At 31.2% G+C, this 16,016-nt stretch overlaps 1 protein-coding gene across 1 annotated transcript in view; it reads right to left on the bottom strand.

Annotated features, from left to right (window-relative positions):
- The window catches only part of LOC139483068 (uncharacterized), a 115,471-nt gene extending 99,905 nt beyond the window's left edge, over positions 1-15,566 (bottom strand). The window contains exons 1-9 of the mRNA XM_071267096.1: positions 15,460-15,566; positions 12,559-12,717; positions 11,419-11,631; positions 9,837-9,879; positions 8,801-8,964; positions 5,264-5,425; positions 4,769-5,009; positions 2,220-2,383; positions 1,211-1,369 (exon numbers count right to left, since the gene is read on the bottom strand). Coding sequence (XP_071123197.1) covers positions 1,211-1,369; positions 2,220-2,383; positions 4,769-5,009; positions 5,264-5,425; positions 8,801-8,964; positions 9,837-9,879; positions 11,419-11,631; positions 12,559-12,682 — 1,270 coding nt within the window. The 5' untranslated portion in view covers positions 12,683-12,717; positions 15,460-15,566. The remainder of the gene's footprint in view (positions 1-1,210; positions 1,370-2,219; positions 2,384-4,768; positions 5,010-5,263; positions 5,426-8,800; positions 8,965-9,836; positions 9,880-11,418; positions 11,632-12,558; positions 12,718-15,459) is intronic.
- Positions 15,567-16,016: the final 450 nt, after the last annotated feature.

The raw sequence follows: 16,016 nt of genomic DNA, 5'->3' as shown, positions 1-16,016 counted from the left end.
TTGCCCCCATTCGTAATTTTCAACACGAGTTAAAATTAAAGACAGAATAACATAAAAGTGAAAAAAAATACTATAATTATAGTCCAATCATAGTCCCTAGAACCAATCCGTTTGTGCCATATATAGTGAATAATTGTATTCTTATTCTCAATTCGCAGTCATTATGATCACTTATTGAAAAATACAAAAGTATTAATAGTTTTGGTAAAGTGAAACTTATGTCATAATAGTGATAAAAAGATGTCAAAGTTATGAAGCTCATAAGAACACCAATGGAAGTTGAGTTTTCTTTACTTTAAGGTTAGGTAAAGCCTGAATATGAACAAATAGCCCTGAAGTTTCTGAATTTATACTAAATCTGTTGTAGCAAAGAGCTATCAATGATTTAATGTTGTGTTAAGAAAGGTGTCTTATTGGAATTCAAATCAAATCTTTTATTTATTAAAAAAACAAATGGCAAAATATACATTAGAAATAAAGAGAATACGTATTAATGAAGAAGTTTATTTCAAGAATCGATAATCATAATCGGATCGTATCTTCGTTATACACACTCTCGGTGAAATTAGGATGTGCTATTTAGTTTGAAATAAGTTTTGACAGGTAAAACCAAAACATTATACCTATAAAAGAATTTAGTAAAGGTTTTAACTATTTTTTGGTAACGAAATCCGTGACTTGATAATTACCAGTACTTCATAGAATACGTTTATTGAAATCACCAACCGCAAAAAGAGACACGGGTAAAGCAAACCATATGTGATATTTAAACACAGGATGCTAGTGCAAAAGGAACATACCAATCCAAAAAGGAAATGTTGAAAATGATAGTGTAAAGTTTCCCGTGTAAAACTGAAAAGTACATGTACTACCGTTTATATTTGATTTTTTTTTTTTAAAGTTCCTTTGGGTAAATTTCGGCAGTTTATTTGTATCTGTAGAAAGTTCTTGATTATTTTATGAAAAAAAATCCTCAAGTTATTAACTTTCAGTTGTTGTTAACTGTATCAGTGAAATGCAATTAGGACGTTTCTTTACTAAGTTTGGTCTGAGAGTTAGCCTGCTATTTAAGAGGAGCAATTGATGCCAATAGGAATATCAACATCATGTTGATAAACTTAAGCTTTATTATTTATAATATAAACATTCTGAAATTCTGAAATACATTAGGACAATATTTGTTATGACAAGTGATAATACTTATCTGTACCATTTTTCCATTTGTACATAGTTTGAGGTATTTTACATTCATCTTTGCTTAGATGGTAACCAATGTTACTTTCCTCCAGTAACTTGTAAACCTGGTAATCAGCCAGAGATCCATCTTTTATCATGACTAACTTTTGTTTCAAATCTTGAGTTCTGCTTTCTGTAGAAAAAATCAAGGACCAAATTTAGAATAAAACGCAGTTTTAAACAAGAATATACACGTTGTTGTGAAACGAAAACCCCGACTACATGTAGTATTTCAGTATAAATAAAAGCAGAGAAAAGGTTTCAGACAGATCTCAAAATCATGTATTTTAACAGCTCTGCACTGCGAAGCTGTGGGCTTAATATGGAGTAGTTTAGTTTCACAGTACTTGAGGAAAGTATGACCAAAATAAGTTGGATAAACAGACAGACAAGGAGAGTGCAACTATCTACATTACTAAAGTAAGATTGTGATATGCAAAATCTTTAGATTGAAGTAATGAAGGTTTTTATCAGATTCCAAACTAATCACAGGTCTGCGAAATATTATAACAATTTATTATTTCTAATCAAATATAAGCCTATGAGTTGTTTTATTTTCGTAGAAAACAATTGTTGCCATTTCAACAAATCCATAATAAAAATTTCAAAACAACAAGAATGTGTCCATAGTACACGGATGCCCATCCCCCTATAATTTTCTATGTTCAGTGGACCTTGAAAATGAGTTAAATCTCTAATTTGGCATTAAAATTAGAAAGATCATAGGGAACATGTGTACCACATTTCAAGTGGATTGGACTTCAACCTCATTAAAAACTACCTCGACCAAATACTTTAACCGTAAGCGGGACGAACGGACGAACGGCCGCACAGGCCAGCAAACATAATGCCCCTAAATGTGCCATAAAAACATGTTCAAGGTAGTGACTCATTTTGCAATGAATGGTCATTCATTTCAGATTCAGAAACTTTTAAAAATTATATTAAACATTTGTGATATGACTATATAAGTTGAGACTTACCAGACATCATGTATGGTTGCTTCCAATTACAAACAGCTTTAGGAAGATCAGTATGATTCAATATCAAATATGATATTCCACAGTTTGGGGTTCCCTCCAAGCAAATGTCTATATATAATGTCATCCTAACTTTCATTGCATTCCTTAAGTTATATATCTTGTACCTGAAAAATATAACAGAAAAAAAATACCATAAGCTAATGATTTTTAAACTCTTTATTAAGCATCGATTTTGAGGGAAATTGGAACAATATTTAATTCTTTTAATGAGTTCGCTCTAAAATAATTGTGCGTTATTGAGTTTTTCTTTGAATTGTTGTATCCTAGCTTTATTGAGGGCAGTTTTTCCCGATTAAACAGATAATAAAGACTATTATGTTTAATGGACCGTGAAATCGGGTAAAAATCTAATTTGGCATCAAAATTAGAAAGATCATGTCATAAGCAACAAGTGTACTAAGTTTCAAGTCGATTGGACTTCAGCTTCATCACAAACTACCTTGACCAAAAACTTTAACCTGAAGTGGGACGAACGGACGCACGGACGAACGAACGAACGGACGAACGAACGGAACCACTATCGTAGGTGGGGCATAAAAAGGAAAAGACAAAGCTTGGATAAAGCAAAACTTTGAAATACTCTCTTAAAGAAATCAACATGATCAGTCTATAGTTTCAAAGTTTGGCTTGTGCTTCTCATATTCATTTTAAGTTTCACATTTTTGAAAATATATCGATGGACAGTTTTCACTCCAAATATAATTCCGTTCATATCTAACTCAATTGAACACCATCATGTTAATCACACTCATTATCAGACAAAGCATGCATGATAAGGTGGTATTTTGGATTATATGAAATTTTGTATGCATTGACTATAACAAAAATCTGTATGTAGAAATTAAACTTCCAGATAATGATAATTCAACAAGGGTGTACCATTTGTAAACAGTTGCAAAATGCATTTTATTCCATAAAATGCCATTTCTCATATTTTTTCATATACATATTTCTGTTTAATTGGTATAAATAGATAAAAGGAGTGTTTACTTAATGCTCCTGATAGGTTAACGTAATTTTGAAAGGATCAAAGAAAAGAAATTTGCATTTTTTAAAATTTACAGCAGCCAAATAAAAGTTTTTATCATACATGATCATATATCCAATGGAAAATGTGCATTACAAATTACTTTGCATTACATAAAAAAATCAAATATTACAATGCATTACAATTACAAATTAAAAACCAATTGTTCAGAGAACCATTGATGGTCTTTCCACCAGTTAAGACCTTTTTTTATATGAAAATATTGAAATTCGGTTTTAGATGTCAGTTTTAGCGTCAAATGACAGCTTATTGAACGCTTATTCCAAAAATATAGGGTTTCTATACAAAAAGATATAAATAAGGGAGATCATTTTTTACTTCCGGTTTAAAATAAGTTACTTCCAGTAATTTTTGATTGTTTACTTGACACTGATTCCAAAAATATATGATTCTATATACTTTTTCATTAATTAAGTAAAAAATGTAGCTACTTCCGGTTTACAAAAGGTCACTTCCGGTTGTCTTTTTCTAGATCACATTGCCTGCAACCTAATTTAAAAAGTCCCATGTCTTGATCATGTATACATATGAGGTAAAAGCAAAGGTCAAAATCTAGAACGTTACATTTACCTATGACCTTGAGCTCAATTTCGAGGTCATCAACCAAGGACCTCAAATCAAAAGACTCTAGGTCTCTACTATATATTATTTATAGTTGTATTACCTTACAACTAATATTAGATATAAAAGGGGGCAAAACTGGCATCAAATGTCTACGTACTCTTTCGACTAAAATTTACATGTTACGACATGTCGCAACTAACAATTTAGTAAAAATAATTTGTCGATAAGTTATACGACTTTTGAAAATAAGTGAAAATAAGCCAAAATCAAAATTTATAATATAACCTTGACCTTTGACCTTGACCTTATTTTCATTTTTTTGGACCAAGGATCTCAAATCAAAAGACCCTAGGTCTCTATCACTTATGGTTTACCAGTTAGAAATGCATATTCTTATAGCAAACATAAAAGGGGGGATAACTCTCATATGGAATCTATATACGGCTTCGGTCAAAATAAAATAGAACATCCTAAGGATATAACGAGCAATTTGGTAAAATAAATTTGTCGGTTTCTTATACGGTTGCGAATATTAAGCGATCACAAGAAAAACAGTGGTCGGGGAGATAACTCTTACATTGAAAAGATTTTGGTTACGCGGTGTCAGTTACAAAAGCGTAATAACTGTTCGATATCATATACCATATGTCTAAGCGACATCTTGCGAAACAAAAAGACTGCGAAGGAAAAAAAAGTTGGCGGAAGAAAAAAAAAATAATAATAATCAGAAGAAGAAGAAATCCAATAGGTCTTTCCACGGAAAGTTTCAAAGACCTAATTACCATTACCCCATGCCTGATATCCATAAAACAATAGACAGGTTTATTGAGTTGTGATTACACTTATGAATTTCTAACTAATTTGAATACCAGCAAACCTTATTCTTAATACACCTTTTAACCAGAAACTGTCCTCTGTATCCCATTCATATTCATACAACATCTGATGATACACAAAGTTTTCTATGTAGACTGTTAAATTATAGTTACAAACGTCCAGATGCAGACTAAAAAAGAATGATCTTTGTAGCACTGGTGCTGGTATACAGCACTGCATTTCCGTACATGTATGTATAAATTGACAAGGAATATGTTCAGCTAATACATTGTCGATACAACCTGAAAATGAAGAAAAAAGTAACTATCAATCTTACACAGTTATTTTAAGACAAAGCTGAATGATAAGTTGGTATTTGGGATATGTAAGAAATTTTTATGCATTGGATATAACAAAATCATGTATGCAGAAATTTTAGTTCATATACACATTTGTAGTTTATTCAACAAAGGTGCTACTGGTAGCAGTTAAACAATTAAATTGAACAAACATTTCTGAACTATGGGATTTGTAAATAAGTGTCCAATACACTTACCTGAGCCATTGGTCTCATTAGACAACTTTTTTAATCCTCCTTTGCATCTTAAAGAAAAATGCCATCCAATATCTAGGTCATTGTACAAGAGTGACTTTTTAAAATTATTCAGGTTTTGTGTATCAACACTATTGTTCAGGCCCCATGATGACAATGAATAATCTAGAATAAAGTTAGATTTTCTATAAAATATACATCCGAAAGAATAGCAGGATATTGACTCATTTTTATACTAATATACAGATATAATTTACACCATCTCATGGCTTCGCTGGAGACAATTTTTCAATAAATAAACTCATCATAGATACCAGGTTTACATTTTATATTAAAATGTCTCGTGCAGACCAATCAAAACTCGATAATTTAACGAACGATGAAGTGAATTATGTCGGAACATTCAGTAAAATAAATTAACTAACACATATCTTAGAGAATGATAGAGCAAAATGGTACACCTACAAACAAAATTGTCAACCGAAACCTCGAATCTACAGTGGAGTTATTTCAAATTTCATAAGTAGCATGGACTTGATGTATCTTATGTGGAATCGTACATCACTTTATCACATAAATTTGAAAGAATTATTGCGATACAAAGTTAATTGTAAAATAACAATTACAAAAATGTTTCTGGTTTATATTATTTTATTGTATTTGCAGATTTTAGAAACATATGTAAATTTTATGTACACCATCACGAATTGGTTGATCCATACGATATATCTTTGTCCAAACTAACTATGTACACTTTTACCACGTGTTAGATTGTGTTTTGTCATTACGTCGTCTGATCGTTGTATTACCAAACGTGACTTATTCCCGAATGTGACTGTTTTACTGAGTGTGACTTCGTATTGCTTTAAGACGTGGCACGGTACTTTTCCATCCCAAATTAATTTGTTGGGTTTTGATGTTTTATTTGTTGTTGTCATCGAATTTTGTCAAATTTCTTAACGTTTGTAGTTGTAAATTGTATTTATTCTGTTGTATTCTTGTGTTGTGTTGGGGATTACTACTTATAAAATTCATTTGGTAGATAAAATTTTGGATCAACGACATTTACACTATATATTTTGTTTGCAGTTTGATCAGAAGAAACACGCACAAAGCTAGATAATACAATTAATTATCTAATTACTACTACAATTAAATATTAATTAGTATCATAATGTTCACTGTTATTAATATAAGTTCGATAAGTCATACAAATCTAATCTTGAATTTCATACAAATTCTTTCTTAATTTTTGGAACACGCTTTAGAGATTTAAATGTGACGTCACTTTGGGCGTTGTATTGACTATTGCTAACAGGGCTGTGATTGTGTAATGTATTCGTTTTTATTCTATAGCTAGTCACCACCAGTTTAATCATGTATATCTATCATATAGTCATTTTATGAAATTTACTGTTTGCAAAACTATGTATTATTGGTCATTATTCTTGATAATAATGATTTTTGTCCCAGGCGGATAACCCTGGCCTCACAACTTTTTGGAACTTTTGGTCCTCGGCGATCTTCAACTTTGTAGTTATTATGGCTTTCAAACTTTTGTGTGTACTTTACATCTGAGCATAGTTTTGTGTGGACATAGCGCGCGTCTGGCGTATAAAAATATTATTTAACCTGTTACATTTTAATGGCTATTATTCGTTTGTTTCTCTGTCCTATATTTTCTCCCATTTATCTGTTTATTTATTGTAATCCTGTCGTGTAATGTTGACATTTTAATGCTATAATTAACACTGTCATTAAAGCGGGAGGTTTGGCATGCCAAAAAAAACCCAGGTTCAACCCACCATGTTTTCATACCAAGTCAGGAAAATGGCCATTGTTATAGTTCGTATCTGTATGTGTTACATTTCGGTGTTGTGTGTCTGTTGTGTCGTAGTTCTCTTATATTTGATACGTTTCCCTCAGTTTTAGTTTGTAACCCGGATTTATTTATTCTCTATCGATTTGTGAATTTTGAACAGCGGTATACTAATGTAAACTACTGTGTTGCCTTTATGTAATTGGGTTGGTTTACAAATTATGAATAACTTCAAGCTTTTATTCAATCACGTTTCTATCTATGTATATCTTTCTACCTCAAAATTTTTAAACGAAAATGATATTCTTAATTCTCCGAATAGACCAATCGTTGAAAAGAAGTGTCGAAAAGCAATAAGTGATTCAGGGAAATAATTTTGTTATATATTTCATTGGGAAAGTAGCCCATGTCTGTGCAATTTGTTTAAAGCACGTCTCCGGGTACGGAATTTTGTCGCTGAATTGAAGAACCATTGGTATATTCGGCTGTTTCCGCTCTTTGGTCGGGTTGTTGTCTCTTTGACACATTCCCCATTTCCAATTTCAATTTTATTTGGGATTTCTTTTTTGAATTTTCAAAAATAAAAATCAAATCTATTATCTGAAAGTTTACAAGCATAATTACGTATTTATCAATTATGGACTTTTAACGATGCCAATTATTATCAAAGGTACCAGGATTATAATTTAATACGAAAGACGCACGTTTCGAGGTTATTACTTGTACAGACATTTTATACAATTAATTACTTGTATGAAGCCATCATACAAGTTATTACTTGTATAAATACACTTGTACAAGTAATTACTAGTACAACTTTAACTGACAAAAAGATAATAACTTGTACAAATCATTATTCTACCTTGGCCTATTTGATGTTCTCAACAAATCGTTTCCCTTTAAACAAACAATTATGACTAAGATATAAAGGGATAACATTTCAACATGTGTGTACTTTTTGTATAACAAATATATGAGCAAAACTTAAAAGTTAAAACTAAAAAGGTGGAAAAACAATGCAGAGAAAAATATTATGATGAAATGATTAACGCTAATAATTCGCTTTCACACGCATAAGATAAAGAAAACAAAAATCCCATACTTACACATTGTACAAACCCAAAGAAAGGAGCTTTTTAATAAAATATTTGAAGCAAAATAATAGGCAAATATAACTCAAAGATGTTGTGTTGTACACGCTATTATCTTTTTCTCAACAAAAATTGTACAAATAATTACTAGTACAATTATATGTGTACAAGTAATAACTTGTATGATGGCATAATACAAGTAATTACTCGTACAAAGTTTTTGTACAAATAATTATCTGTACAAAATTTAAAAAAGTGTACACGATATATATATCACATGTAACTCATAGCGGAGGTTTGAAAACGATATTGGCTCGATTTTACTATTTTTATGGAAATGATATTAACGCTATATTATCATTTCGGAAATGATATTGACGCTATTTTACTTTTTTTAGTAACATGGCGTCAATATTATTTCTAGATATAGTAAAGCCAAGTCTATATTTTGAAATTGTAAAAAATACAAAATGTATATTGGAAAAACACGTGACCATATAAACCAATGAGAAACAAGAAAATTCCAACCATATGTAAAATATACATATATTCATGTTATGCTTGTTTAATTAGATTGACAGCAACACTGATATATTCTTTACATAATTTTTCTGAAATTCATAATTATACCTTCTAGTGCATAACCAATTTGTTTGTTTTGGTTCCCTTTTGATAATACTGCATTGTCCAGTATCTTCACCTGCCAAGCACAGTTTTTGTAACTTTCCCAGCATATGGAGACTTCAAACGATACAAGGTACTGGTTGACACTCGGTAAGTCTACAATATTATACCTAAGGGAAAAGCAAATCAGAAACTGAAAGTTGAAGTATCAATTCAGCTAAAATCTGTAGAACCTTTCGGGACCTCACTTTTGTTATGAGAAACAACAAATCAAAAGTTATAAAGTCTAAGATTAATATTTCTGAATGTTTATTACGAACTTTATTTTCAAAGAAGTTTTGAATGGTAAAAATCAAATAATAAATATTCGACATTACTCACAATATGTCATCAGTAGTAAAAACATACAAATAAAAAAGTGTGATTGAACATTTGTTCGTTTTATTGCGTGGAAACTATTTAATTTAATAATCAATTTTGTCTGTCAAACATTATTTACAATGTAATGCAAAAATTAGTCACTTTCCGTATCTATAAACAACAGGCTAATCCTAAAATTTCTAAAATATGCAAATATTGGTTTCAAAATAGTTCTTGACTTATTGCTGTTCCTATATTCGTACTTTGTAGGTCTGAATAACATGAATAATGTTGTTTAATACAATGAAAATGCAGGATACCTGTTTTTCTGGTAGATTGATTGATTGATTGATTGATTGGCTATTAACAGCACTTTTAATGCCACATGTGGAGCAGGATCAGCTTACCCTTCCGGAGCACCTGAGATCACCCCTAGTTTTTGGTGGGGTTCGTGTTGTTTATTCTTCAGTTTTCTATGTTGTATCATGTGTACTATTGTTTGTCTGTTTGTCCTTTTCATTTTTAGCCATAGCGTTGTCAGTTTATTTTCGATTTATGAGTTTGACTGTCCCTCTGGTATCTTTCGTCCCTCTTTTTCAACACTTTTGTTCAATTTTGTAGCGGAGAGTTTTATTGTAGGTCATTAAAGGAAAACATAATAAAACTACTAATGATATCTTACCTCAATCTTATAATACCATATAATAAAAACTCATGACCATCACCTGTAAGAAAAACAAAAATGAAACTGGTTGAGTTCCTTCCTCTTATTTCCACTGCTTGAGGCAACATATTTTTGTATATCTAAAACTGATTTTGTAATATAATGAAATGACATTTAAATAAAATCTTTAAGGTGTATTTCAAAACTTATGTCTTTGTTTTATTAAGTACAATTATTATTATCATTTTGAATCGTACTTCTACGCAAACGCTTCGTAATTTATTGACTTTTAACAAGAAACAGTATTTTTACCACTTGTTCTATCTTTTCTTCTGGGTGAAAAATATCACAGTATGCGTTGATCGATTCTAGATGATCTTTGAAAATTGATCAGTTAGACTCTTTGCTACTCATGAAACCATATTTTCATTAGGATAATAGAAACTACGCTACGTTTGGTAATAAATTTTGAAGAAATCTTTCTACATAGTTTGTTTTTGTTTAACTCCACCCTAAATATTATACAGAATAAAACTTAAAGCAAAAAGTAATTTGCAATTGGGTTTCAATGTTAACTTTGACATTTTCATTAAAACCTTCACAATAACATAATTGTCATTTTCAGATCAACTGGGTGAAGCGTTTTAGCGACAATAAAAAAATATATCCTTAATTAAAAGTCAAAACATGTCTATAGAAGTAATCTGGTTTTATTATTTCTTTTTTAAAAGTCTTCTCAAGTGTGAAATGTCCATATATGAAAAGAAAAGACAGTTGGGTTGGATGGAAGCCAAATGATGGCAGAAACTCATATGACCTTTGGTCTTGTGAGTTTTAGAAGTAGCTTTCAAAGAAAAAAGTTTCAAACTCACATGACATAGACAAAACTGTAACATGTAACCTATGCAAACGTTTTTATGCAAATCAACCAAATTAGGGTGTAGGGCCTTTAATCTCAAGGAAAAACAGACTTATAAATGCTAACAAAAGTGCACTCCACATACTACTGACTTATCTATAGTGATTTATTTTAAACTGACATAATCATCTACAATTTTCTACGTAGACATTATGCATATTACAAGTTTCAATGCCCATGACTTAAGGGACAAGGCAGGATAATATCCACGGAAATAAGATATCTGAATGCTAATACATTTGCATGCAAAATAATATCGAGTTACTACTAGAAGGTCCCTTCAACTAAACGTTTACAAACTCACACATTATTGACCACACCACACTAAAAATAGCACGCGAAAATCGCGAAACGAAACATTTAGCAATCGCCAAAATATTAAATCTTACTAGACATCAAAATTGCAATGAGATTCTTAGAACAAAAGATTGGAATCAAGTCCTATAACAACACAACTACATGCAATTCGTTCACTTTCCGAAAGACGGACGAAATCACCGCCAAGCATATATATTAATAACTTTCAGATTTTTGAAAGGTAAATCTGTATCCAACAGCGTATGCTTGTTATGGAAGACATACATGTATGTTACATTTTTTTAAACGAAGAAAATCTGAAGACCGATTCTGCTTGCCATTATTTACAAAATGTTCACTTTTGAAATTGTATAACTTACTTACCAAATGTAAAATGATGAAACGGTATTCGGAAATTTAATTTTTCAATACCAATAGAATACAGCTGATCATCCTGGTGAACTCCAAATGAAACTTTAAATGTTCTATTGATCAATGGTACATCTATGCAACAAATCAGATCCGTACAGTTGTTCAACAGCTGACAACTTATCGGGTATCGTGATAGATCAGGAAGGACTACACCTGATAAACAGTCTTCAACGAAATAAAAATAGAACCTATAAACTTTTAGTTATTATCATGAATGTTTCTAATATAAATTATAATGAAACAGTTTCAATATGCAAGACTGAAATATTGCAATGTCATAGGTATAGATTATAACATGGCCTTTTCCATATTGGCCCTGGTATCATCCCGAGACTCCCATATCGGCCTCGAGGCTTTAGCCGAGGGCCGATATGGGTCGAGGGATGATACCAGGGCCAATATGGAAAAGACATGTTATAATCTATTTATCACATATCTAAGTTCTGCAGAATAGAGACACAAAGTTCAATTATTACAATTTAATGAAACATAACAGGTAAAATTTTAAATTGTGTATCACAAAATTGTCGTTAAGTACGCATTGACGTGACGTCATTTGGAATCAGGGCACAATATGAATATCGTCTTTTTTGCCCCGGGCAATTTTGAGGTTATTGCATATGCAAAACCCAACGTATTCGTAACAAATATGTGATAAGATAAAATATGCAGTGCAAACATGTATAGCCTAACGGTCTCTCATAGCTTAAAGATATCCTGGAAAATATTGCCATAGCCGTGTTTGGCACAACTATTCGGAATTGATAATGCTTGCTGTCTAATTGTAGTGAGTGTTATGGTGCTTTGGTTTCAAACTATAAGTCTGATATATTTGAAGACTTTCTTTTAATATGCTCTAACACAAAGCAGTTGCAAAATCATTGGACACTCAGTACAAAAAACTAACATGTGCAAATAAGGACATTCCTTTTTTTTTATGTTTTCATACAAACTACTTTATTCTACACATTAATTTTTAAATGACTTCAGACTTTGGACACAAATTTAAGTGAAGACAATCATGCATATTGTTATATTGCGCAAATGTAATCAGCAGATTTATTCAGCTTTCAAAACGGTGCTATATTTCACCTGATTTCCATCCATTAATTTCATTATTTCCTCTGCACTGTTTTTCCATCAAATAATTGGTCAGTCCTAACTGTTCTAACAATTCAGAAATGTAGTACTCAGGAAGTACTGATGATTGTTCCATATTCTTTTGTTTTGACCACTGACCTAATGAAAAATCTACAAAACAAAAATCAAATACATTATATGAATCCTGTTAAAAGTGGAATGTCTTTCCAAAACATTATATGAGCATTAACTAGAAATTAAAGAGACAACAGACACGGCTTCATCCGCCTCATTTTACTTATACCTCGAATTTGACATACACAGTCATCTTAGTACCAGAATCTATGACAAACGAGACGATTTTGATTTTGAAATTATCAATTTCCCCCACCTTAGTAGCAACATACCAACTTCACCTGCATATGGAATATACATTTCCCAACTTATTCGGTATTCAAGAGCTTGCAGCTCCTACTCAGACTTTGTAAAAACGTCACTAGTGTCTGAGCAGAAAGTTGATGAACCAGGGGTATGTCAAAGAACGTCTCGTCCTTTTTTTAAAAAAGTTCATCGGAAGGTACCCAGAACTTGTTGATAAATATTCCGTATCAACTTCACAAATAATACACGATGGTCTTGAAGTATAGATTTTGCGTACTGACGTTGTTTATCATCTTAATTACGTGTTATATTATTCCCTTTTTTTTGTCTTTATTAATATTACTTTTACTGTTGTCTGTTTTTTTGAGATATCCTTTTGACGTAACTCTGTGCTTATGCATCCCATCATACTTTGAACGACAAAATTATTTTATGATGTGACTCTGTACCTATGTATCTTGTCATACTTTGAATGACAAAATTATTTTATGATGTGAATCTGTACCTATGTATCTTGTCATACTTTGAATGACAAAATTATTTTATTCATTAATATTACTTTTACTGTTAATAAACTTTTTTTGTGATATACATTTTACGTGACTCTGTACTTATGTATCACGTCATACTTTGAACCACACTATTATTTTATATTTATTATTATTACTTTAACTGCTAAGTCAGTGTTTGTTATATCTATTTTGCGTGACTGTATTTATGCATCCCGTCATACTTTGAACGACAACATTATTTCATGTCTACCTGTGCGAATTTCAAACGCGCAATTTTACACCAGTACCCATACCCTCCTTCCTTGATGGGTGCATTTTACATAGACAAATATAATCGTATAATATAATCAAAATGAGGATGTTAATTTGATGTATGCCTTTTTGTGCTTCTTCGTTACATTTGTTATTTTTATAGTGATTAAGATGATAACACAATGTTGACTGCTGTACCCCTATTTTGACATGTTTACCTATTATGTCTGTTTGTTTTGTTCACGCATCGGTGACTATATAATGGAATTTGATGCGACTGTCATACAAGTGAGAGGTTTAGCTAGCTATAAAACCAGGTTCAATCCACCATTTTCTACATTTGAAAATGCCTGTACCAAGTCAGGAATATGACAGTTCTTGTCCATTCGTTTTTGATGCGTTTTGTTATTTGATTTTGCCATGTGATTATGGACTTTCCGAATTGATTTTCCTCTGAGTTCAGTATTTTTGTGATTTTACTTTTTGTTTTCATGCATATGTAAATCTATCAGTCATTTTTATAAAAGTCATAAGATATTGATGTAATTAAAATCAAAGCTGAACATATTCTTAAAAATTACATTTCAACAAAGGACCAAGAAATTCAGAGCGATAATATTCCTACTTTTTTATAAATATAAACACTTCATATATAAAAGAAGATGTGGTTTAGTGCCAATGAGACAACTCTTCATCCAAGTAATAATTTATAAAAGTAAACCATTATAGGTCAAGGTACAGCCTTCAACACGGAGCCTTGGCTCACACCTAACAGAAAGCTATAAAAAGCCCCAACAATTATTAGTGTAAATCCATTCAAACGGAAATACCAAAGGTCTAATAAATATAAAAAGGAGAAACGAGAAACACTTATAAAACCACACAAACAGACGACAACCACTGAACATCAGATTTCTGACTTTTGACTGGTGCAAACAATTGCGGCGGTATTTAATGTTTTAATGGTACCAAACCTTCTCCTTTTTCTGAAACAATAGAATAACATCACAGACACACTATAAAATATCAAGAAACTAATCTAAAACTTGGAACACATCAACAATAAAACTATACAATTCCTGCTCGATAAATCTGCGTTTTCTTTATGTACAGGTGTCAGAGCAGTATTTTAGGAGAAATGAAATAATGTTGATGTTCATAGTACGAAGAAGTGAAAATGTGTTGTAATTCCAAACAATCAAAGCTAGTATATAGACAAGATCCATGTTAACATTAAATAACAAAAAAACAAATAGTATCAACAGGTCAAATTAACAAGAAAGTACGATTTAAGAGTACTTGCTAGTTTAAAAAAGCCAATACAATTATTCATAAATGTGTCAACAGGCAGAAGGATGGTTAGGACTTTACTTCTTTAAAGATAAAAATGAACGTTTTTGTGTCTCTATATAACCTGTTTGAAAGAAAATACAAATTTAGTTATGTTTTATTTTGCTGATAATAAAATCGATATTAGTGCCAATGCTATATTCAAAGATATAATTACAACATTGGTAAGATAACCCTTACTTATAAGTTTGTTTAAAGGTTCAATAAGTTTACACGGATCGCATAGTAATTTCTGCGCTTTAAGAACAATATTACCGTAAAGTGAAGAATGCAAATAAGTTCATTTTTAGACATTATAGTTAGGACTAACTCTAATTCCCAAAAAAATCCTATTACAAAGGCAAATTATCTTTAAAGCCCGGAAACCAAAAAGAACCATTTCTTTCATGAATGTGATCATTAGCAAATTCAACCTCACCTTTAACTCTGTAACTTTCTCTCCACTGACATTTTTGTTTTGGAAGTGTAACATTTTCAAGCACAGGTACTGAAAAGCTTTCTTCACTGTCACATGTATCATTCAAGCAAAAGACATTATAGTTAGGACTAACTCTAATTCCCAAAAAATTCCTATTACAAAGGCAAATTATCTTTAAAGCCCGGAAACCAAAAAGAACCATTTCTTTCATGAATGTGATCATTAGCAAATTCAACCTCACCTTTAACTCTGTAACTTTCTCTCCACTGACATTTTTGTTTTGGAAGTGTAACATTTTCAAGCACAGGTACTGAAAAGCTTTCTTCACTGTCACATGTATCATTCAAGCAAAAGCTAAATGTTAAATTCATGATGTATATTCCTTCACTTTGGAAATTAAACAAACTGTATCTGTTTTAAAAATTAAAAATATTGCTTCAATTATAGCGTTTACATGAACACAATTATTCAACTGTAATTCAGAACGTAGTCAGCATTTTTAGATCAAACAAATATTTTGTATGATATATATTTAACAGAACTAGTCGTACAACCAT

The sequence above is a fragment of the Mytilus edulis genome, chromosome 7 (assembly GCF_963676685.1).
Source record: "Mytilus edulis chromosome 7, xbMytEdul2.2, whole genome shotgun sequence".
In the NCBI taxonomy this organism is placed as follows: domain Eukaryota; kingdom Metazoa; phylum Mollusca; class Bivalvia; order Mytilida; family Mytilidae; genus Mytilus; species Mytilus edulis.
Note: the sequence above shows the minus strand (reverse complement) of the source record. Positions and strands in the feature narration are given on the sequence as shown.